The sequence below is a fragment of the Solanum pennellii genome, chromosome 9 (assembly GCF_001406875.1).
Source record: "Solanum pennellii chromosome 9, SPENNV200".
In the NCBI taxonomy this organism is placed as follows: domain Eukaryota; kingdom Viridiplantae; phylum Streptophyta; class Magnoliopsida; order Solanales; family Solanaceae; genus Solanum; species Solanum pennellii.
Window position 1 is genome coordinate 3949375 of NC_028645.1, and position 22674 is coordinate 3972048.

At 34.5% G+C, this 22674-nt stretch overlaps 3 protein-coding genes across 3 annotated transcripts; all 3 read left to right on the top strand.

Annotated features, from left to right (window-relative positions):
• The first annotated feature begins 361 nt into the window (after nucleotides 1–361).
• On the top strand, nucleotides 362–3604 carry LOC107031499 (actin-depolymerizing factor 1). The gene is made up of 3 exons (XM_015232900.2): nucleotides 362–514; nucleotides 2808–3073; nucleotides 3166–3604. The coding sequence occupies exons 1-3, from the start codon at nucleotides 512–514 to the stop codon at nucleotides 3314–3316; spliced, it is 420 nt and encodes a 139-aa protein (XP_015088386.1). The 5' UTR covers nucleotides 362–511; the 3' UTR covers nucleotides 3317–3604.
• Nucleotides 3605–4469: 865 nt separating this feature from the next.
• On the top strand, nucleotides 4470–7368 carry LOC107031304 (pentatricopeptide repeat-containing protein At3g53700, chloroplastic). The gene has a single exon (XM_015232626.2). The coding sequence runs from the start codon at nucleotides 4625–4627 to the stop codon at nucleotides 6923–6925; it is 2301 nt and encodes a 766-aa protein (XP_015088112.1). The 5' UTR covers nucleotides 4470–4624; the 3' UTR covers nucleotides 6926–7368.
• A 5057-nt stretch (nucleotides 7369–12425) lies between these two features.
• On the top strand, nucleotides 12426–19549 carry LOC107030958 (eukaryotic translation initiation factor 3 subunit A). Its single transcript, XM_015232172.2, has 14 exons — nucleotides 12426–12562; nucleotides 13313–13374; nucleotides 13657–14138; nucleotides 14657–14872; nucleotides 14959–15327; nucleotides 15452–15481; nucleotides 15699–15926; nucleotides 16033–16194; nucleotides 16789–17010; nucleotides 17089–17292; nucleotides 17367–17573; nucleotides 17725–17805; nucleotides 18326–18527; nucleotides 18760–19549. Exons 2-14 carry the CDS (start codon nucleotides 13329–13331, stop codon nucleotides 19179–19181), a joined length of 2871 nt encoding a protein of 956 aa, XP_015087658.1. The 5' UTR covers nucleotides 12426–12562; nucleotides 13313–13328; the 3' UTR covers nucleotides 19182–19549.
• The last annotated feature ends 3125 nt before the right edge of the window (nucleotides 19550–22674 follow it).

Here is a 22674-nt window from a genome sequence, read left to right on the forward strand (position 1 = left end):
TAATAACAACAACAAGTGCACTTTAATTCCACTAGTAATACAATAGTAATAAATTAAAGTTAAAACAAATTTTAAAAAATATTCAAGACATAATATATACGTATCAAAAATAAAATGACTGAATTATTTCGTATAACTATTTATATACGCATCAAAAACAAAATGACCGCATTATTTCGTATAACTATTTATATTCATATTATAATTTTTGGACGAAAGATATTCGACTGATTACTCGCTACGCCATAAAAATATCGTCGTCGGTCAGCAGCTTAAAGCTTAAGGCTTAAGCCGACGGCTTAATTGAAAAATACGCGGCGCCAAGTCAAGTCACTCACACAATAATTAGTGTGTATGATAACCACACAATAAAAATTCCCTTCCATTGAGAAGCCACCTTTATTAAGGAGAAGAGCTCCTCTAGTCTTTAAGATTCACATAAAAACATCTCTTTCTTATTGAGCCTTGAAGCCCTTCTTGAAATCTCTTTGAATTTTCAAATACAATCAAAATGGTGAGTTAATTTTCAACCCCTTTTGCTTTTCTTTGCATTTTAAATTCACTTTTGATTACTTCTTGTTTTGTTAATTCTTGATGTGTGTGTGTTTTAGTATGGAGATTTTGTGAATGGGTTTAGTTTTTGATTGATCTGATTAGTTAATCTATGTGGGTTTTGGTTAAAAAAGTGATCTTTATGGGAATTTCACTGTTGGTTGTCTTCTTGTTTTGCTTTGTTTTTCCTGTTGTGTGTGTGTGTGTTAGTAGAGAGATTTTGCGAATGGGTTTAGTGTTTGCTTGATCTGATTGGATAATCTATATGGGTATTGGCTAAAAAACTGATCTTTTTATGGGAATTTCACTGTTGGGTGTCTTCTTGTTTTGCTTTGTTTTTCCTGTTGTGTGTGTGTATTAGTAGAGAGATTTTGTGAATGAGTTTAGTGTTTGCTTGATCTGATTGGATAATCTATATGGATGTTGGCTAAGAAACTGATCTTTATGGGAATATCACTGTTGGTTTCTTCTTGTTTTGCTTTGTTTTTCCTAGTGTGTGTTAGTAGAGAGATTTTGTGAGTGGGTTTAGTGTTTGATTGATCTGATTAGATAATCTATATGAGTGTTGGCTAAAAAAGTGATCTTTATGGAACTTACACTGTTGATTTCTTCTTGTTTTGTTTTGTTTTTCTTAGTGTGTGTGTTAGTAAAAGCATTTTGTGAATGGGTTTAGTTGTTTATTTGTGATTGTGATTGATATGATGAGATTATCTATATGGGTATTGGATAAAAACTGATCTCTATGGAAATTTCAGTGTTGAATTCTTCTGGTTTTACTTTTGTTTTTCTTGGTGTGTGTGTGTGTGTGTGTGTTTGTTTTGTAAATGAATTTAGCTTTTGATCTATGATTGATCTGATTAGATAATTTACATGTGAGTTGGCTAAAAAAGTGATCTTTATTGAAATTTTCACTGTTGATGTCTTGTTTTACTTTTGTTTTTCTTGGTGTATGTCTGTTTGTTTATAGTAGAATGATTTGGTAAATGGGTTAAGTTTTTGATCTGTGTGATTGATCTGATTAGATAATTTATACGGGTGTTGGCTAAATAAGTGATCTTTATGGAAATTTCATTGTTGATCTTCCTGGTTTGCTTTTTTTTTTTTTGGAGTGTTAGTAGATGATTTTGTAAATTGTTTAGTTTTTGATCTATGATTGATGTGATGAGTTAAATACGGGTATTGGCTAAAGAAGCTGATCTTTATGAAATCTTTGGGGTTACTTCAAGTTGAAATCTTGTGAACTTATGGGTTGATCTGAGTATTTGATTAGTACATGCAGTTGTTATAATTGAAAATTTTGGTTTAATTTTATCTGGGTTCTGCTCAGATTTAGTATTTAAAATTAGTTGGTATTCCATCGATTTAATGTGTTTGACAATTTTTTCTTGATCTGCTGAGTAAGAAAGTTAAGAAAAAAAATGATTTAGGATTTCTTTTTGCATTTGGATTTTGTTTTTCTATTACTTGGCTGCTGTGTATATTAAAGGAATATATGAATAAGAATGGACCCAAATTAAATCAAATGGACCAATCAAAGATCCTTCCTTTTTTCAAATTTCTAGCTGATGATAATTGACAATTGTTTCTGGAAGAGTAATCTGCTGCCACCACTGTTTTGACATTGATAGATAGTTCTATACTAATGAGATGTGTCACTGATAAGGAAATCTTATATTGTTCACCAGATGTCCAGTTTTGAGTGTGTGGGAGTTTTTGGTGTTGAGTTAGACCCAAGGTCCATCTCTTTAGAGTAAAAAATGTTAAAACTCATGATGCAGTCTTCCTATGTAACCATCAGTTTGCGTCCTATTTGATACTTCAGTAGGTGAGGTGACAGAGAAAACAAATGTTGTATGAGCTGTTTACCTACTTGTGCTCATCCGCTGCCAAGATTAACTTGAAACTTGACTCTCCAACCGTCCCCCTTCCAGTCACTACTCTGAATGCAGGAGTTACTCTTGTTTGCGTTCAGAGTTCGTTTAGGACAGCTTAGTAAGCTATGTTACGACAAGGATAAACTCTGGTGCTGCAAACCAATGTGACGGCATTGATTTCTGTGAATGAAACCTAGTACACATTTAGTGTTGTTGCTCGTGTCTCTTGATTGATAATTGGAGAACAATGGATATTTATTGTGATGGTCTCTTTTGATGTAATTCGATGAGAAGTAATGAACCGTTTTGCTTCGAAATCTTGTGATTGATTAAACATTGAACAAGTTCTAACACAAACAGAGGATTTTGGTTATTGTATAGGCTAATGCAGCGTCCGGGATGGCTGTGCATGATGACTGCAAGTTAAGGTTCTTGGAGCTGAAAGCAAAAAGAACGCACCGCTTTATTGTTTTCAAGATAGAGGAGAAACAAAAGCAGGTTGTGGTTGAAAAGGTTGGTGAGCCAGCTCAAGGTTACGAGGATTTCACTGCGTGTCTTCCTGATAATGAATGTCGATATGCTGTCTACGATTTTGATTTCGTCACTGCAGAGAATTGCCAGAAAAGCAGGATCTTTTTCATTGCATGGTACTATTCTCAATGTTCATTAAGCATTTTAAACAATATTGTTATGTATTCCTTTGGTCTCAACGTGTTTTTTCCGTTTTCTTTGCTTCAAGGTCCCCTGACACATCAAGGGTGAGAAGCAAGATGATCTATGCCAGTACAAAGGAAAGATTCAAGAGAGAGCTTGATGGAATTCAGGTTGAGTTGCAAGCAACCGACCCAACCGAAATGGGACTTGATGTTATTAAGAGCCGCGCCAACTAGATATCGACTGATAGGTATCAGATGGACCTTATAAGAAGTGAAAACTCCTAATGCAATCATCTTTTTTACTTTTAAGGAAATATTTACAGTGTGACAGATACTTGGTATATTGATTGCCAAGTGCTCTACAGTATATGTACTTTCTAATGAACAAGTTCTATGGTGTTTGATATATGATGTAATTTGTTACCTTTTTTTGTTCCAAGTTTTCAACTAGTAGTTTGCTTCTATAAACTAATATGTATCCATTTCTGAGGGATAAGGTACATTTTAGATTGTTTTCCTAAATCTTCTTTTGACACTTTACTTTGTGATTCTTGTTTTGGAATTACAAACAAAGCTAATTGCTGTTCTAATTAGCAAGTTTGTATATTTTGATTCAACTGTAGTTTGAAAGTAGTTGTCAAGAGAAGCTCATGAACATGTATAGTGTTTTTTCTTCAAAGATTTGATCTTTTTTTCTCAACATAATGATACAAGGGGAGTGAAGAATCTTGGTCACATTTTTCTTTCTCGAGCGTTTATCAAAAATAACCTCTTTACCTCACAAAGATAGAAATAAGTACACGAGTATGTTGTTGTTCACATCATGCCGCGACTACTAATGAAAAACTTAGGCTTACACGAGTATGTTGTTGTTCACACCATGTCAAATTAAAACGATAGTATGTATAAAGTATTCGATCTAAACGGGATTATACATCACTACCATATATACTAATCATACATATACTTTCAAATATTTACATATTTTATCCACTAATAATAATTTATACCGTATATTAATGAAGATACTAATAGGTACGTACACACATTTCTTAAAATTAAGATTGATTAATAATCTTTACATCTAAACATTCCAATTGAAGTTCCAAAACCAATCAAATATTTTCTCTCTAATCGGCCTCTCCTCGATCTCCTCCGCCGACAATATCTCTCCCCCACCCCCACTCTAGCTCGCTTATACAACTCATTTAAACAACCCGCTTTCTTTCTTCCACGAATGAGAGAGAAATTTAAGAGAAAAAATACGTTTTCTTTTTGCAAGATTCAATTATAAAGAACACATAATATTCTATTGGTACTTAAAAAACACGTAATATTCTATTGGTACATAGGATTAAATGTAAAGTAACACTCAGATCAATTTTAAACAGATCTTATCAACTAACCTTTTATAATCCTTGTTAAGAGAAAGAGTTACTTTTATCCACTTAGCATCTTTGGTTGTTAAAGCCTCTGCTCTTCTTCACTGAGCTTTTCTTGAATTAGTGTCACCGCATACTACCTGTTTGTTGAATTGCTTCAATGGCTTTCTCTTTCTCTTCTTTCCTCAAATGTCATCCATGGACTCAATCTCAAAATTCACCAAACCCCTTTTCATTTCCTCCTCCATTTCGTCCTCCTAAACCCATATCTCTCCCATTTTCATCTCGCCATGAACATGTTTCTTCAACTGTTTTACCTTCTAAAGCAAAAGAACTTTTGCAAGATTTCACACCAAAGCAATTTCTCGACACCCTTCGTCGAGAAAATGATGAAACTTCAGCTTTTCATCTCTTTAAATGGGCTTCTAAGCAACCCCATTTCACACCCACTTTGTCTATATACGAGGAGATTCTAAGGAAGCTTGGAAATGTGAGATCTTTTGATTTAATGAAGGGGGTATTGGATGATATGAAGAGATTGAAGGTTGAATTAGTTGAAGGTACTTTCTTTATCTTTATTGAAAGTTATGCTAAATTTGAGTTGTATAATGAAGCTATTAAGGTTCTTGATATGATGTGGAATGAGTTTGGTGTAAAGCCTGGTACTTTTAGTTATAATTTGTTGTTGAATGTTCTTGTTGATGGGAATAAGTTGAAATTTGTTGAAAATGTGCATAGTAGAATGTTGGATGAAGGTGTAAAAGCGGATGTATCGACTTCTAATATATTGATAAAAGCTTTGTGTAAGACGCATCAGATTAGGCCTGCTATTTTGATGATGGAGGAAATGCCTATGCACGGTTTGGTACCGGATGAAAGGACTTTTACGACGATAATGCAAGGTTATATTGAGGAAGGGAATTTAGATGGTGCATTGAGAATTAGGGATCAAATGGTGTCAGCTAAATGTCTTGCAAGTAATATTACTGTTAATCTTTTGATTCATGGGTACTGTAAAGAAGGAAGGATTGATGAAGCTCTGAACTTTGTGCAAGATATGTGTAGTCGAAGGTTTTCTCCGGACCAATTTACGTTCAACACTTTGATAAACGGTTTGTGCAAAGCAGGACATGCTGTCCAAGCCTTGGATATTTTGGATTTAATGTTGCAGGATGGGTTTGATCCTGATGTATATACTTATAATATTTTGATTTCTGGGCTTTGTGAAGTTGGTGAAGTCCAAGAGGCTATGGAACTTCTCAATCAGATGCTTGTAAGGGACTGTACACCAAATACAGTCACTTATAACACCATCATTAGTGCTTTGTGTAAGGAGAACCAAGTCCAAGAAGCTACCGAGTTTGCTCGTGTTCTTACGAGCAAAGGGTTCTTACCTGATGTTTGCACTTTCAATTCTCTCATACAAGGTCTCTGCTTTACCGGCAATTTTAATGTTGCAATGGAAATGTTTGAAGAAATGAAGGACAAAGGTTGCCAGCCAGACGAGTTCACCTATAATATCCTAATTGATTGTCTCTGTGCCAAAAGGAGAATAGGTGAAGCTTTGAACCTACTCAAAGATATGGAATCGAGTGGCTGTGCAAGAAGTGTGATAACATACAACACTCTGATAGATGGCTTCTGCAAAGACAAGAAAATTGAAGAAGCAGAAGAGATTTTCGACCAGATGGAACTACAAGGGGTTTCTAGAAACCTGGTCACATATAACACTCTGATTGATGGTCTTTGTAAGAGTAAGAGAGTAGAAGATGCTGCTCAGCTTATGGATCAGATGATACTGGAAGGACTAAAGCCTGACAAATTCACGTACAATTCCATTCTTGCTCATTTCTGCAGAGCAGGTGATATAAAAAAGGCTGCAGACATTGTGCAAACCATGACATCAAATGGCTGTGAACCAGACATCGTTACGTATGGGACCTTAATACAGGGACTATGTAAAGCAGGTAGGGTTGAGATTGCAAGCAAGCTCCTCAGGAGTATTCAAATGAAAGGAATGATTTTGACCCCTCAAGCCTATAATCCTGTAATTCAAGCAATCTTCAGACGGAGGAAAACCAATGAAGCCGTAAGACTCTTCAGAGAAATGCAGGAAACAGCTAGTCCTCCTGATGCTTTATCTTATAAGATTGTTTTTCGTGGTCTTTCTTCTGGTGGGGGACCGATTCAAGAAGCTGTTGATTTTTCTGTTGAGATGATGGAAAAAGGACACATACCTGAATTTTCCTCGTTCTACAATCTGGCTGAAGGACTGTATTCTTTGTCGAGGGAGGACACGCTAGTTAAGCTTGTTGGCATGATCATGAAGAAAGCAAACTTCTCAGACAGTGAGGTTACTATGATTAAAGGTTTCTTGAAAATCCGGAAATTCCAAGATGCACTGGCTACTCTTGGCAGTGTCCTAGATAGCAGGTACCCAAAAAGGACATACTGGGGCTAAAGAAATCATCCAAAATAGAGGTTCCACAAAGTAGGAATCAAACTGTATCAGTTGCTTGCTATGATAGTAATCGGTGTCTAATTTTGTCCACTCAGTTTGATAATGGTTTCATTTTTTGGCCCATCTCCGAAATAACCTCTTCAATGAGTTACAACTTAAACACTGTGGACATTTCCCATCTTAATACAGTTCTCTAGAAGGCTTAAGTAATGTATTCATATATTGTCGCTGATTTCTGCTCTTCAATACATGCAACACAGAATTCTAACTGTATCAAAGCCATCTTACTAAGTTAATGTCAGAAGTAGTGGTTTTTCTTGATCAGCAGGATACAGACCGTGTATATGTTATTTGCTTCTCTAAAGTTTCTGAAGCTGTCTCTCAATTAAGTTGTTGTTCATCCACCCTTTGATCTGTGAGACTAATGTATTCAGTTACATTTATCTGTGCACACCATTTTCCTTTTCAGCACTGTCAGCTCACTCCAATAAGCCTCATTTCTCTTTTCTTATAATACATGAAAATTCCAATACAAGAAATGCCAAAATCATTGTTATAAAGAAGAACTTGATATAGGGGTAGAAGTTGCTGTTAGCTGGTAAATTAACTGAAAATTTAACATAGTAAAATCATCCTAGTTAATATAAGTTTCTTGTATGAATCCACTTGACCTGAAAATATCGTGCACAAACTATGAACGCATACTAGAGGACATAATCAATCAACCTCCCGGTTCTCAACTTCTCATTCCCTACCTTCAGTTTAACTAAGGACGAGGGTAAAGTTAGGTAGCTTGGGAAAAAATCTGCATGATGGCAAGCATGTTTTCTGTCTTCATGAATTTCAGTTCAATGAAAGTTAGCTTGGATGAACGCATTGAACCCTAACTCAGAAGGTATGTCTTGTTTCTTCTGATTTTTGTTGGTTCGTTTATTTCGATCATATTAACTTCAAGTCCTGTAATCATTGTATTGGTTGCAGATTCATTAAGATGCATTGTACAAGCTTGTTTTCTTAGACAAGTTGGATAAGTCTTTAGCTCCAAGTGGCTAAGTTTACCTAAAGGCCAAAGTCAGTCTTGCATGAGTCCTCGGATCATGCTGACCACATTTTGCTTCACTTCAGTTGTTCAAGCTGGTAAATAGTTTTCCTCTTTCTCAAAATTTACTTCAGTTTTTCACCAACATGAGCTTTATGAAGCCTTTGACGACTTGTACGAGGCATCAATAGGGTGCATTATCTTGGTATAGGAATCATATTGCTCTTGGCTGCTCAGGAATGTGGTTAAATACCTATAGGGAAATGTATGCAAGTGATGTTGTTTCATCGATGTATGATAGTAACCTCTGAAGTAGACTTCTTTTCAGAGATATGGTTGGGAATATGAAAGTCTTCCGAGTTCAAATCTCGTCCCTGGCTTAGTTCTGTGGCCACCAGCTGCTTTCACAATGTTAGTTATATCAGAGAATGTATGTCCTGCCCTTCAATATCATCCAAATGCATGAACATGGGATCAGAGACACACATTAGATGTTTGAACCAGTAATATGTTCCAATTCGAAGTAGTGACATTGTTCATTCACATAACTGCTCCTTGCCTCCTCATCTTTAATTTCAATTGGATTCTAATTTTATTCAAAGCATGTTTGATGTTTCTTCATTGATGATTCGACGGAAATCTGGCATTAGAAACTTAGAGTGAGTTTTTGTTTAGCTAGCTTGGGCATTCATTGTTTTAACTTGTTTAAGAACCTCTATATCTTGTTGTGGTTCAGACATGTGTTTAAATGTATCATTTTCAATTTTAGTTGCAAGACTTGGTGTAAGTTCATCTACTTCAGACTTGGTAAGCAGGATTTACCTATGATTTGTTGCTTGGACGCTAGACAAAACGGCCTGGTGCAATTAGTCGAGGTGCGTTCAAGCTGATCGTCGATGTAAAAAGAGAAACTTTGTTGCCTCTTTGAGAATCTAAAAAGCAGTTAAATAGTGCTCCATCAAGCATAAAGTTTATATATTGACTATGTAGTGGCCTAGTTGGGTATATTCTCTTTATAATGATGCCTAAGTCTTTGAGTAAAGAGACCAAAAAGTTCTAAAATTTGAGCTTTTGGTGCACTTCTTTGTCAAAGCTTTTCAAATAAAAAATATACTTCAAAAAGACTATTTTCATTTACTATATTTTCTTCATACTTAATTTTGATATGTATTTGTATCGAGTTCTATCGGAAGCCTCTCTAACTTCATAAATTGGTTAAGGTTGCATACGAAACCACCTTCCTGAAACTTCATTTGTGAGATTATACTAGGTATGCTATTGTTGTAATTCACGTCTCAACTTAAAATTTGATGTTGCCCTCTTACAAATCTTGTAAGTTTTCATTGTATCAACCTTGCAAATATTTTGTGTTTGATACATTAATAATTAGTAATTAAAAAAGGGATAGTTTCAAATATATACCATTAATTAGTTAGAACCAATATAATCATGTTTTTATTTACATAAAAATAGTCCAAAGTTATTGGAAGTATACACTAGCTACACACTAACTATACATTATGATACATATAAGTTTTCATTTCATCAACCTTGCAAATATCTTGTATTTGATACACTAATAAATTGGTAATTAAAAATAGGGATAGTTTCAAATACATACAATAAAGTAATTAGTTTACGGCAAATATGATTATGTTTTTATTATAAAAATAGCCAAAAGTCATTGAAAGTATACATTGACTATATATCAACTATACATAATGATAGATTCAAGAGTAGCCTTTAGCTTATTGAGAATATACATTGATTATACATAATGATAAAAAGTTAAATATACGTTAACTATACAAGAAGTATACATTAACCATTTATCAAAATAATTTTTTCTAATAGTTTGTTAGGCTAATTGAAGAAGAAGGGAAGGGATTAAAAATAGTTAAATGGAAGATTGATTATGACAAAGGAGGTGATTCTCAAAGCAAAAACGATTTTACTGCAAATAGTTTTATTTTTTTCTATTTGATTCTGACTAACTCAATATCTTTTCTAAACAATATCAAATTTTAAATATGAAATCTTTTTAATATTTTCAATCTTTTGATATATAATTTACTCAAAACGATTTATATTTACAGTGCAGATAATTTTTTAAAATTAAGCTTTGAAACTTTAATGATTGGGATTGATCATCAAAGAAGAAGGGACAAACAATTAAGTAAAAATTTAAGGAATCCCATAGTGTAATTCAATAATTACATTTTGTCCCAACAAAATTAGTATTTACAAAAAATTCCTTAAATTTGTTGTTCCGTGATACTTTAGACTCTAATGATACATGGTAAATGATACATGATAAGTTTAAACTGTTGAGAAAAAAATGGGGAAAAAACGGTACAATTAATGTTGTTACTAAAACAGCTTAATTTAAGGTAACAGATCATTAATCACCATAAAATCAGCACGTAATTGGATAACATTCTCCCCTATGTATAAGGTAACAGATCATTAAACATTTGGATAACATTCTCCCCTATATATTTTTCAAAGTCCTTTAGAAAATTGTTGTTAAAATTGACAGCAAACCATGTGTTGGTATCCTTTTAATCTTGTACTTTAGTGGCTGCAATTTGAAAATAAAACAGCAAATTATAACGATATTGAAATATAAATACTAAATAAAACAACTAATAACTTACTGATACATGGTTTCAGTTTTCAGAAATTCATACTACATGAAAAACATGTGATACATGTCTACTACATGTATCAGTGAATTAACTAAAACATTATAACATGTGATACATATCTAATACATGTATTAGAAACATCGACTAAACAATTTTATATGTATCATCAAGTACAGTGGATGACACATTTATTAAACTTAGTGAATGATACATTATAACAATTTTCAAAACATGTATCAGTACATCAACTAAACAACTAATACCTTACTGATTTATGAAAGTGAATATCACACACACACACATATATATATATATACATCATTTGAACCTTTTGTAAGGTGACCGTTCATTTTCATCTGCTTGCCTCCAAGAACAAGAAGATTACCAAATTCATCTGCTTTTTGGTTGTTCGTTTAATCTTTCCTCTGATTGGAATTTGTTTCTTCGGTAACTGAACTTGGGGGTTTAGGGTTTTTATTTTTGGGAGTTGTTAAGTATGTGGGTTTACGTTGAAGTTGCAATGGCGGAGTAAGTAATCTTTAAGAGAAGGAAGATGATTATGGAAAAAAAAGAACTGAAACTTGATGGAGTAAGAACAAAACGGGAGAAGTTAAGAGAAGTTGTCTGATTTTTGAAATTTCAAAATTTTTGAATTTTGAAATTCAAAATTTCAAAATTGGGTCTTTTATTTAAAATTAATTAAAATTAATAATTCAAAATCAAAAAACTGATTTAAAAGGTTGAGTGTTTAAATGGAGAAAATTCAAAATCCAAAAACTGATTTAAAAGGTTGAATGTTTTAATGGAGAAAAAATAGGCATTAAAATGGGTAATTGTGTATTATAGGAGAGAGAATGTAATGTATCTATAAACTTACACTAAAATTAAAAAAAAGGGAATTATGTAATATTTAAAAAAAAAAGAAGGAAAAATTAGAGAATATAAAACTTATAGTTGTGTATTTAAGTTATTTTTCCAACAATTAATGGCTAAAGTAGAAAGGAGAGTGACCATTTTTATCCCATAAAAACAATGATTTTTTTGACCAAAAAATGTTTTTTTGGCAACAATTCAGAATTTCAATTTTTAATGTGCCATTTTAATGATGACAAATGACAATAATAAAAAATATTTAATTACGTTTTACGTATCTTTAATTTATGATAAAAAAATTCAAACGTAATTATTACTTTCTATCAATTAAAATCAAATAAATAAATTAAAACATAAAAAATTACCCTGATTCATCTGGAAAAATACAAATTAGCATATAATTTGTATAATGCATATATTTTATAGAAAATTTATAACAATGTAAATATGTGTGTATAAATATCTCTTTCTACAACTATTATATATTTTTTTATACAAGCTTATACACTGTGTAGAGTAAATATATAATGTTACATAATATTATATAAACATCGTTGCGGAAGAAAATAGGTATAACACAAAATATAAATCACAATTGCCTAAATACACATATTATTTTACCATAATTTCAAAAACTTTCTATCATTTAAAAAGTTACAAAAATTTTCTCTCGCATACATTCCTATCCTCTCTCGAATATATCCGTGAGCTATGTATACCCGGATTTCCTTAATTACAATGTATTATGACTTATGTATCCACGTGTCAGTTTATATATCTGAAATCCTTTAATTTTAGAGAATTTTTATAATTCGGAAAAGAGTAGAGTTATATAATGTAATCATTTTTATTAAGATTGCACATTTTTTAAAAATCAAAATTAAAAATCCACATTCACAAAAGTTTGGGGGTAAAAGTAGCGTTTCCATAAAATAAAAGGACCAGTTTCATTGAACCCTTGTAAACACATCATATTTTGCTCTCACTTAGCTATTTCTCACATCATATCAAGTTTTTAGGGCAAACAATAGAGAGAGAAGGAGATTGCGGCACCCACAAAGCATCCAAAATCCACTGGTAATTATCACATCAAACCATTTTCTTTTCTTAATTTGCAAATTTTTAGTACTGTTTTCAATCTGGTATGAGTAGATTTGAATGCATATATGTGTGGAATGCCCATTTGGATTTATAGATGTGTTTACGTACTTGAATCTTGCGATTTATGATGTGGGGTTCTTTTTCTTTACATGGAAAGAATGAAAGTTGAGATTTTTTTCGGTTTTTATTGATTGTAACTATTTGGGTATGGGTGAATTAGAGCGGAGTGGGTGTAGAGGATTGATATGTGTGACTTTACTGGTTTGGGGTAGAGCTTAGTTGATTTAATTGATTGATGGGGTTTTGTTAGATTTGTGCCCAGGTGATGAAAGATGATTAAGAAACCTTTTCTGGGTTTTGGGTCGAGTGGTGAGAGGGTAATTTGTGTTGTGTGGGTTAGGTGCACTTGCGGGTTTGAAAGAAGACTTGGTGTTTAAGAGGAGAAAGGTGTAATAGGTGGGCACCTAGTTTAGAGATTTCTTGGTTATAAGATTGGTGAATAAAGAAAACATTATTCTGGTATGATATTTGGTTTCTTAGGGATGGGGGTGGAGTGGAGTGGGGAGGAAATGAATCTAGAGTTTTGACCTGTTTGAACTATTGATTGGGTTTTGTTGTATGTTGTCCTAAAAACACTACTACTGAGTATATGGATTTAGCATATATGGTTTTGCCTGTGTTGATGGACATCTCTGCCATTTGTCTCATCCAACTGTTCCTTTGCAGGTGAAAGATCATCGAAATGGCGACTTTTGCCAAACCGGAGAATGCTTTGAAGCGTGCTGAAGGTTAGTGGAGTTACTATCTTCATCTGTTTTAGCAAATATCTTTTACGGAACTACTCAAAGTTGTACTTTGCGTTGTGTACTAGTATTATGGGTTCTGTGCACTTGCTAATTTTGTCTCAAGTGATGGGTCTGAGATTTTAGGAGGAGGTTATATGTTCACAGGGTGAGGGTAGTCTAGATGATTCTTAGTATTATTGAAGAGTGAAAATTTTGAAACTCCAGTTGTTTTTATAGCAAAATTTTAAATCTTGGCATGCTGATGAGTTTAATGTTTTGATGCAGAGTTGATCACTGTTGGACAAAAGCAAGAAGCCCTTCAAGCACTTCATGATCTTATTACTTCAAGGAGGTATAGAGCATGGCAAAAGACTCTTGAAAGGATAATGTTTAAGTATGTAGAGCTATGTGTTGACATGAGAAGGGGAAGGTTTGCCAAGGATGGCCTAATTCAATATCGTATCGTCTGTCAACAAGTGAACATTAACTCCTTAGAGGAGGTAATAAAGCACTTCATGCATTTAGCTACTGAGCGAGCTGAACTAGCTCGCAATCAGGCACAAGCTCTTGAGGAAGCTCTGGATGTGGAAGACTTGGAGGCTGATAAAAGGCCTGAAGATCTTATGTTGAGTTATGTTAGTGGGGAGAAAGGAAAAGATCGATCTGATCGGGAGCTTGTTACTCCCTGGTTTAAGTTCTTGTGGGAGACATATAGAACTGTTCTGGAGATCTTGCGTAACAACTCAAGATTGGAGGCTCTGTATGCAGTAAGTTTCCATTACCCTACTTTTAGTTATGTGGTTGAATAATTAGACTGCTTTTATGTTCTGAGGTGAGGAATTTAGTTTCCCGAATTTTCTGTTTTCAGAACTTGTTTTAGACTGTAATTGAGTAAGCAGATTGATTATCCATTTTTTCTGTTCTTTCTATTTGCTTGCCTGGAAAGTTATTATGCTTCTGATTAGTAAATCAGAAATCAGTCCTTTTTTACTTCTTATTCATAAACTTAGCAGGAGTCTCTCTCAGTTTGCAGGGTATCTGTCTATGTACTTTGTTTAGTACAGATATCAGTTTTGTCAGAACAAGTTTATTATTTATTGATATGAAAGTTTATATATCATCCTGTTGTAAAAGTTTTTTGTGCCTTAGAACCAAATTTGTCCTGCATGCTATTTAAGCTTTCTGCATGGGGGATTGGAAATTCTTTACTCTCTCCATCTTTAATTGGCACATCTTTTTTCCGCTGAAAGATAGGTTAATTAATTTTCAAACCTAATTTGCTCAGATGACAGCACACCGAGCCTTTCAGTTCTGTAAGCAATACAAGCGTACAACAGAATTTCGCCGTCTTTGTGAAATCATCAGGAATCATTTGGCAAATCTCAACAAGTATAGAGATCAGAGGGACCGTCCTGATCTGTCTCTTCCAGAAAGTCTGCAATTGTATCTAGACACTAGATTTGAACAGCTGAAAGTTGCTACTGAACTGAGTTTATGGCAGGTTATTACTTTTTCTGATAGATTGTAAGCATATCTTTTTGTCCCAAGAGAGTGAATTTCATATGTTCTAATTTTTCTTTGATGCAGGAAGCTTTTCGTTCCATTGAGGACATATATGGGTTGATGTGCATGGTTAAAAAAACTCCCAAGGCTTCATTAATGGGTGTTTACTATGGAAAGCTTACTGAGATATTTTGGATGTCATCAAATCATCTTTATCATGCTTATGCCTGGCTCAAGCTTTTCTCTCTTCAGAAGGGTTTTAATAAAAATTTAAGCCAGAAGGATTTGCAGTTAATAGCATCTTCTGTTGTCCTAGCTGCACTTTCAGTGCCTCCTTATGATCAGTCTTATGGTGCATCTCATCTTGAGCTTGAAAATGAGAAGGAGAGGAGTTTGAGGGTGGCCAATCTAATTGGTTTTGAAGTTGAACCCAAAGCCGAAAACAGAGTGGCGGTAATTTCATTCCTGATTATGTTATTTAGTTCCTTTTTTTTATGAAGATGTTATTTAGTTCTTTATTTATAATGTCTTACTTCGTCTAATCAGCTTCAGTTCTCTTGCTGTTTCTCCTTTTCAGCTTTCTCGATCATCACTTCTCTCAGAGTTGGTGAGTAATGTTATATGTTCTTTTTTTGAATTTAGCGTATTGATCGTTCAATTTTTTCAATTAAATTCCTTTTGTCTATTTTAATTTCAATGAACCAATCAAATTTTTGAGGCACAAATAAGTGCATTATACTGTTTTTGTAATTGTTTCAGTCTCTTGATTTTTTAATTGTGTGACGGTTCCTTTTGCTTTTTCTTAATTGTTTCTCCTTCTGTAGGTGTCCAAAGGTGTGATGTCCTGTGTCACTCAAGAAGTGAAAGATCTTTATCATCTGTTAGAAAATGAGTTTCTTCCTTTGGATCTGGCACTGAAGGTGCAGCCCATATTGAATAAAATATCAAAACTTGGCGGTAAGCTGTCTTCAGTTTCTTCGGTTCCTGAAGTACAACTGTCTCAGTATGTTCCTGCCTTAGAAAAGCTTGCTACTCTGAGGTTGCTCCAGCAGGTGTGCACACTGTTTTATACCTTTTGATAAAGAGCAGATCAGACATGCTCATTATTTAGGCGGAAGTCCATCTTTCAATTAAATGAGAACTCTTTTCTTGTTGCAGGTCTCTCAGGTGTATCAGACAATCCAGATTGATAACATATCTAAGATGATCCCATTCTTCGACTTCACCGCTATTGAGAAAATATCAGTTGATGCGGTTAGGCGTAATTTTCTTGCCATCAAAGTCGATCACATGAAGGGTGCTGTCTTCTTTGGCAAACAGGTATAATTGTGTTGCTTGGAATTAAAATTCATCTACTGTTTTTGTTTGTTTGTCGGTAGGGCACACCTAGATATTCCTTTTCTTGTCTTTGTCAGGGATTTTGTCAGCCCTATCAATCAGCTCTGCAGAAACATTGTTCTTCTCACTGTTTAAGTAATAGCATGGACATAGCTTGCTTATGACATCTGACTGTGTGTCGCCTGTCATCTAAAATTAAATGTTTGGAACAGTTAAATTTTGGGCTATCTAAATGTGTGTGGTTGGCATAATAAGATTTGTAGTTACATCACTAGAATGAATCAGGCTGACTGAGCTTGTGAACTCTGAAGAGCTGTGGTCTGTTTCTGAGATCTAAGAGTTCGACTGGATTGCTATTTCTGGCGGATTCTATGTTATGGGATTATGGGCCATGGGGATGGTTTAAAAGTCTCGACTCTTGTGGATTTGTAAGTTCAGCATTGTACCTCTGTGGTATAATATGTGATGAACTGAGGCAGGAGAATTTTTTCAAATTTTTCTCTTAGACATTTTGAACGGATTAATCTCATGTGTGCTAGTCTAACACATATCATTTGCTTTTGATTTTGTTTCTAGAGTATTGAGGCTGAAGGACTCCGGGATCATCTGTCTCTTTTTGCTGAATCCCTTAGCAAGGCAAGAACAATGATCTATCCCCCAGCAAAGAAGGCAGCCAAGCTCGGGGATGCCTTGTCTAATTTAGCGGAGATAGTGGAGAAGGAGCACAAGAGACTTCTTGCAAGGAAGTCCATTATTGAAAAACGCAAAGAGGAGCAAGAGCGTTTACTCTTAGAAATGGTATTGAACTTCTTGTTGCATTATGAAATGCTTGTTATTGTTGTTCTCTTGTATGAACTTTTATGACTCCTTATTAAGGAACGAGTGGAAGAGTCGAAGAGGCGAGAGCTTCAAAAGATGACGGAAGATGCTGAGCAAAAGCGCATTGCTGCCGAGTATGAGCAAAGGAGGAGCCAGAGAATTTTGAAGGAAATAGAAGACCGAGAACTTGAAGAGGCACAAGCTATGCTGCAAGAAGCTGAAAAACGCAGCAAGAGGAAGAAGAAGCCTATTCTAGAGGGAGTAAGTGCATAATTTGTAATCCTATCCCCAAACCTTCAATTGGGAAATCTTACCTGGCTTTAATTTGATTTCAGGAAAAGATGACTAAACAGGTGATCATGGAATTGGCACTGAATGAGCAACTGAGGGAGAGGCAAGAAAGGGAGAAAAAGTTGCAGAAATATGCCAAAACTATGGATCATTTGGAAAGAGCTAAGAGAGAAGAAGCCGCACCTCTTATTGAAGCTGCATATAAACAGCGTTTAGCTGAAGAGGCAGCTCTTCATGAACGCGAGCAGCAGGTTTGAAGATACATCATGCTTTTTGACCAAACCGCAATAACAATTCACTTTTCTCTTTAAAATGGAAAATTGATACATTATATTCTTTTTCTTTCTTAACTTTTTGGTAGAAATATTGCTGACGAATTTGCATTGTAACATACGTTTTCAGCAAGAGGTTGAATTGAGCAGGCAACGCCATGCTGGAGACTTGGAAGAGAAAAAGAGACTGGGACGCATGTTGGAGAACAAGGTCACTTTATATCCTGTCTTTTATGAATTTATGAACTGCTAGATAAAGGCTATGGATAATATAATTGAATTTATGGTTGTGGAATTGGATTAGTGCTTTTGATAACTATGCAACTTTGTTTGGTCTAAATGGAATTGGTGTAGGACTAAGTTGGAAGCTTCTGAACTTAGTGCAGGGTACTTCAGGATTTGAACTGTTTGGAAATAGAAACAGTTGGTTTTTCTTTTATTCTGCCTTCTCTCTAAGTTTTTGTATGATGTCCTTGTACTTAAAAGAAAAAGAATGGAAGCTCAGAATCCTTTGCAGCAGTTTATCCTATGATGAATGCTAAAATAGCTAGCATTAACACAATCATGTCCGGTCTATCCTTGCATCTTTTTAGGTAGCTAGACCTAACATTAGAAATGCTAATGGACGCTACTTTCCCACTAGTTGAAATTTGTGAAGCCACGGGCTTGCTTGAAGATTGGACTTGGTCTCTTAACAAAACAGATCCGCTGATATGTTTCTAATTATGCAGAGGATTTTGCAAGAAAGAGTTGTTAGTAGCCGGGAAGCTGAACTCAATAGATTGAAGCAGGAGAGACGAGAAAGGATCAGCCAGATAATTCAATCAAGGAAGCAGGAGAGGGAAGCTAAGAGGAAAATGTTATTCTTTCTGCGAACTGAGGAGGAGCGTCAAAAGAGGTTACAGGAAGAGGAGGAAGCCCGCAAACGTGAAGGTACTTCACCATTTTATGCCCCACCCACATTTTATGCATTTAATTCTTTTAGGCTAGGGAAGGAAGGTAGGCAGTTATCAAGGTGTATCCAACCTAAGAGTTCATGGTTCAGTTGGTGTGACGTGACATCTACAACTCTGCATTATAGTAGTCAAGTTGTATTTTGCACTTGAGGTTTCATAGCTACTCGAGATTAATTTGGCATCCTATGGACTTTCTGAAAATATTGCAGAGGCAGAGAGACGGAAGAAAGAGGAAGCTGAGCGACAAGCCAAGCTAGATGAGATTGCTGAAAAGCAGAGGCTGCGACTGATAGAGCTTGAAGAGAAAGAAAGACGGGAAAAAGAAGAGATCTTGCGCAGGCCTGCTGTACTGCCAAGGCCTTCTGAGCCTCAAGCCTTGGGGCGTCCAACTGAACTTGGAGGAGCTGCTCCCGTTCCTGCAGCAGCAGCTGCTGCACCTGCTGCTGGGAAATACGTTCCTAGGCACTTGCGAGGTAACGTTGATGCTGCAGGCCAGGCTCCACCTCCTGATACTGACAGGTGGGGCACTGGAAGCAAGTCAGATGATAGACCATCATGGCGCGATGAACGAAGACCCACATCATTTGGTAGTAGTGGCTCGAGGACCAGTTGGTCATCTTCTAGGCGGTGAATGAGGGTTAGTAACTGATGAGTCGTGCAGTGGCTTATACTCAATCAAGTCTTGCATCCTCGGCATTTTGGTTCAAGAAATTCAATTTGTTGCTTTTTACCTTAGTATGTACCAGAGATTGATTAATGTTGGGTATTATGAGCTCAAGAGTAGCAATTCTTGGCTAGGACATTTCCGACTGCATGGAGAGGGTTGAAATTTTCGTCAGGCGATTTGATCTCGATATACTTTTTGTCGTAGCAAATAACTACTACAGTTGCTGTTGTGTTCCAACTTCCTATTTTCCTAAAGTATAAGACTTTGCCTACTTTACTCCCTGCTGGTTTCATGTTTTCTTCATCCTTTCATATAGATTTATTCTTTGGCAATTACATTTTTGTGATAGTATTGAAAATTATACATTTCAAGGTGAAGTGTTTTGTTTCCACTTATGGACCAGATGTTGAAGAACCAAACGGTTCTTTTTATTTTGAAGTGTATTGTTAGATGAGTAGTATAACAACATGCCACAATTGACAAATTACTTGTGCAATATAAAGTTCAATATTTCTTATGTGAATCTGTTCAATTGATAAGAACTTGCATTCTCTTGCCTTGTTTAGTCTTTTTTGAAAAAAAAGTCACATTTATGAATAATTCGTCTTTTGATATTTTTTCTTGAACTTTGTATCGAGTTAAATATATTGAAACGGAAGGAGTAGTACAGTGAAGCTAAAAAAATTTGCTTTATTATTAGCTTTGGTACGTGCCATTTGATTGCATGACATCTGTTTGTTTCGATCCTAAGCTCAACATTTGATTTAGGTCCCTGAGTGGTGGATATGAAAGAAAATTGTCTAGGCTCTCATTTGTCTATAGATTTTAACGTTGAAAGCTGAAACTTGAAAATTTAAGTATTTGAAGTTGTGTTTGGAGGAGACATACAATTTACTTGAGAAAAAATTGAAGTTTTACGACTGGAAGTCCCAAAAATCATATTGATAACTAATTTCTCTCTCAGTTTTCCTCAATTGAGTCTATTTTTGGACCATATATTCTGCAAATTCAGTTCCATTTGGTTGTACCTTTTTCACTCTCACATTCGTCATTTTTCATTGATTAGTTTTAAGTTGTTGATCACAGTGTTTTAAGTCTGTAATTGAAACTTAGCAGCCAAAAAAAACAAAAAAGAAGAATATTTGTTTGGTTTACTTGATCATCTTCAAACATACTTGAAATCATCTGGTAATCTTAACTTCAATTGTTGTATATTAGTACTATGTTGCTCGGACTCTTCAAAAATGTCAAGAATCCAACATAGGTGCGACATGAAAGTGAAGAGTCTACACAGCTTAGATTAGTGCATAAACATTAGTAGTGTGTACTGACAAAGGCGGATTCTAAGATTTGAACTTAATGAGTTCTGAACTTTTTGAGTGTTTGATCTCAGTCAATATTTATGTATGCATTGGTTCTTCTTCTTGTGTTTTTACTGAATACTAGTCACAGTTGGTTGGCAGATTTTTTTCATTTTTGTTGTATAGTGTTGTTGATAATCTCTTGAAATGTCTGGATTGTTTAGACAGTCATGAAGATTCAAGTACTTTTTCAACGAAGGATCAAATCCGGACCCTTAAAGCAGATTTAAGGCTTCTCAGGACTTTCCTTGTGTGTTCAGCTTGTCGACACATAGAGGACATCAATGCAAAAAACGCGTTGATGTATGTAGAAACTCTGGTGCAAAATGCAGAATCAGATTTTCAATCTCTCTATGTTAAAGAAGTATAGAGTAGTGTTTCTGCAATCTCTCCTATCAACACATTTTTTGGCACATAGTATAGTGTTTTCTGCAAGCTCTCCTTAATGCACCAGACGACTGTCGTTCTCTTGGAAATGAACTAAATGTTTGATCACTACAGTGTCGAAAGAAGGCACTTGTTATGCAAGCAGCCTATAAGGCGGAGTATGCTATTCAGTCATTTTTGGTTGAGGACCGAAAACATCTGGTGTAGTGTGGTTGAGATGTCTGATGTTGTAGAACCACTTAAAGGTCAATGACAGATCAAGAACAGTAACATTTGAAACAGTGTCTGATGTTCGACTGGTTTTCAGCTGTGAATTGTCACGAACTAATGCTCAAACGTTCCACGATGATGTAGACAATGTCATCGATGGACTTACCAGAGGGACGACAGAGCGCGATGTGATTTCAATTGTTGGCATGTCTGGACTTGGCAAGACTACTCTTGCTAGAAAAGTGTTCAATGATGAACAATTGTTATGTTTCTGAAGTGACTAAAGAGGTAACTAGTTGTTGTAGATAATCTTTGTGATATCAAGGCTTGGGATGACTACAAGATTTGGCTTCACAAATTGAATCTGATATATGAAGCCTGACAATCATCTTATAATCCTTTGAATTTTTGGTGATTCGAAATTTCGGATTATTTGTTCGTAATATGTGTAAAGACAATAAATTATTATTTGATTAAGTGCCTGTACAATTTTATCCAACATCTAGTGCAGTACTTTTTCTCTTTCAGTTTTTCATACTTTAATTTGACAGAGAATTAAGGCTCAAATATGCCATTGAACTTTTAGAAAAGGTTCATTTATGACATCAATTAAAAGTTTGGCTCATTTATGTTATTACCGTTAAAGAAAAGACTCATTCATGCCATTATTTTTTAACAGTAGTTTTGCAAAACCATTTTTGACATGTGGCAAATTATAATTCGGTCACGTTATCAATTTTTTTAATTAAAAAATAAAAAATAAAAAAAATAATTCAATTTTCATTCAGAATGCTGATTTTTTTTTTAAAATTGATGACATGGCCGAATTATAATTGGCCACGTGTCAAAAATGATTTTGCAAAACCATTGTTAAAAAATAATGGTATGAATAATCTTTTTCTTTAACGATAATGACATAAATGAGCTAAACTTTTAACTGATGACATAAATGAACTTTTTCCGAAAGTTCAATGGCATATTTGAGCCTTTTCCCTTGAATTTTTATAAGTTCATTTTTTATAATTTTTAAATTGTATCTATTGTATTTTATATGGGTTTGAATCTGTTCTTTATTTTTAATAAACATTTATATATAAATTTACGTTTTATAGAGAAAATATTAAATTTAAATGAACCTATCGCTAAGTAGGTGCATTTTCGCTACTTGACAAAAAATATAATAAAGAAAAAAAAAAGACCTTGTAATACTTTTAAAATTTACCATCTTAGACATATTATTGTATTTGTGTGTGATCATAAAACCTTTAAATTACGATATTAAACATGAGATATATTTGTGTAATAATAAAAAGAAATTTAAAAAAAATTGAATATTTCACACGTAAATTTTTGATTAAACTTAAATTGTTTGATTCTTAATGTACGAAAAGTGTCACATAAATTAAGACATGAAGTACAATATTACATACTTAAATTTGGTCTCAACAGATAAAATATTAATTTTGAGAATTTACATCTATACACTTTTAACTGAAATT

Bases quoted from the DNA above. Each gene is read 5' to 3' on its own strand.
- LOC107030958 (XM_015232172.2), top strand. From the start codon at position 13,329: ATGGCGACTTTTGCCAAACCGGAGAATGCTTTGAAGCGTGCTGAAG. The intron at 16,195-16,788 runs GTATAATTGTGT...TTTTGTTTCTAG, and splicing joins CTGTCTTCTTTGGCAAACAG to AGTATTGAGGCTGAAGGACT. The intron at 17,574-17,724 runs GTTTGAAGATAC...ATACGTTTTCAG, and splicing joins TTCATGAACGCGAGCAGCAG to CAAGAGGTTGAATTGAGCAG.
- LOC107031304 (XM_015232626.2), top strand. From the start codon at position 4,625: ATGGCTTTCTCTTTCTCTTCTTTCCTCAAATGTCATCCATGGACTCAA.
- LOC107031499 (XM_015232900.2), top strand. The intron at 3,074-3,165 runs GTACTATTCTCA...CTTTGCTTCAAG, and splicing joins AGGATCTTTTTCATTGCATG to GTCCCCTGACACATCAAGGG.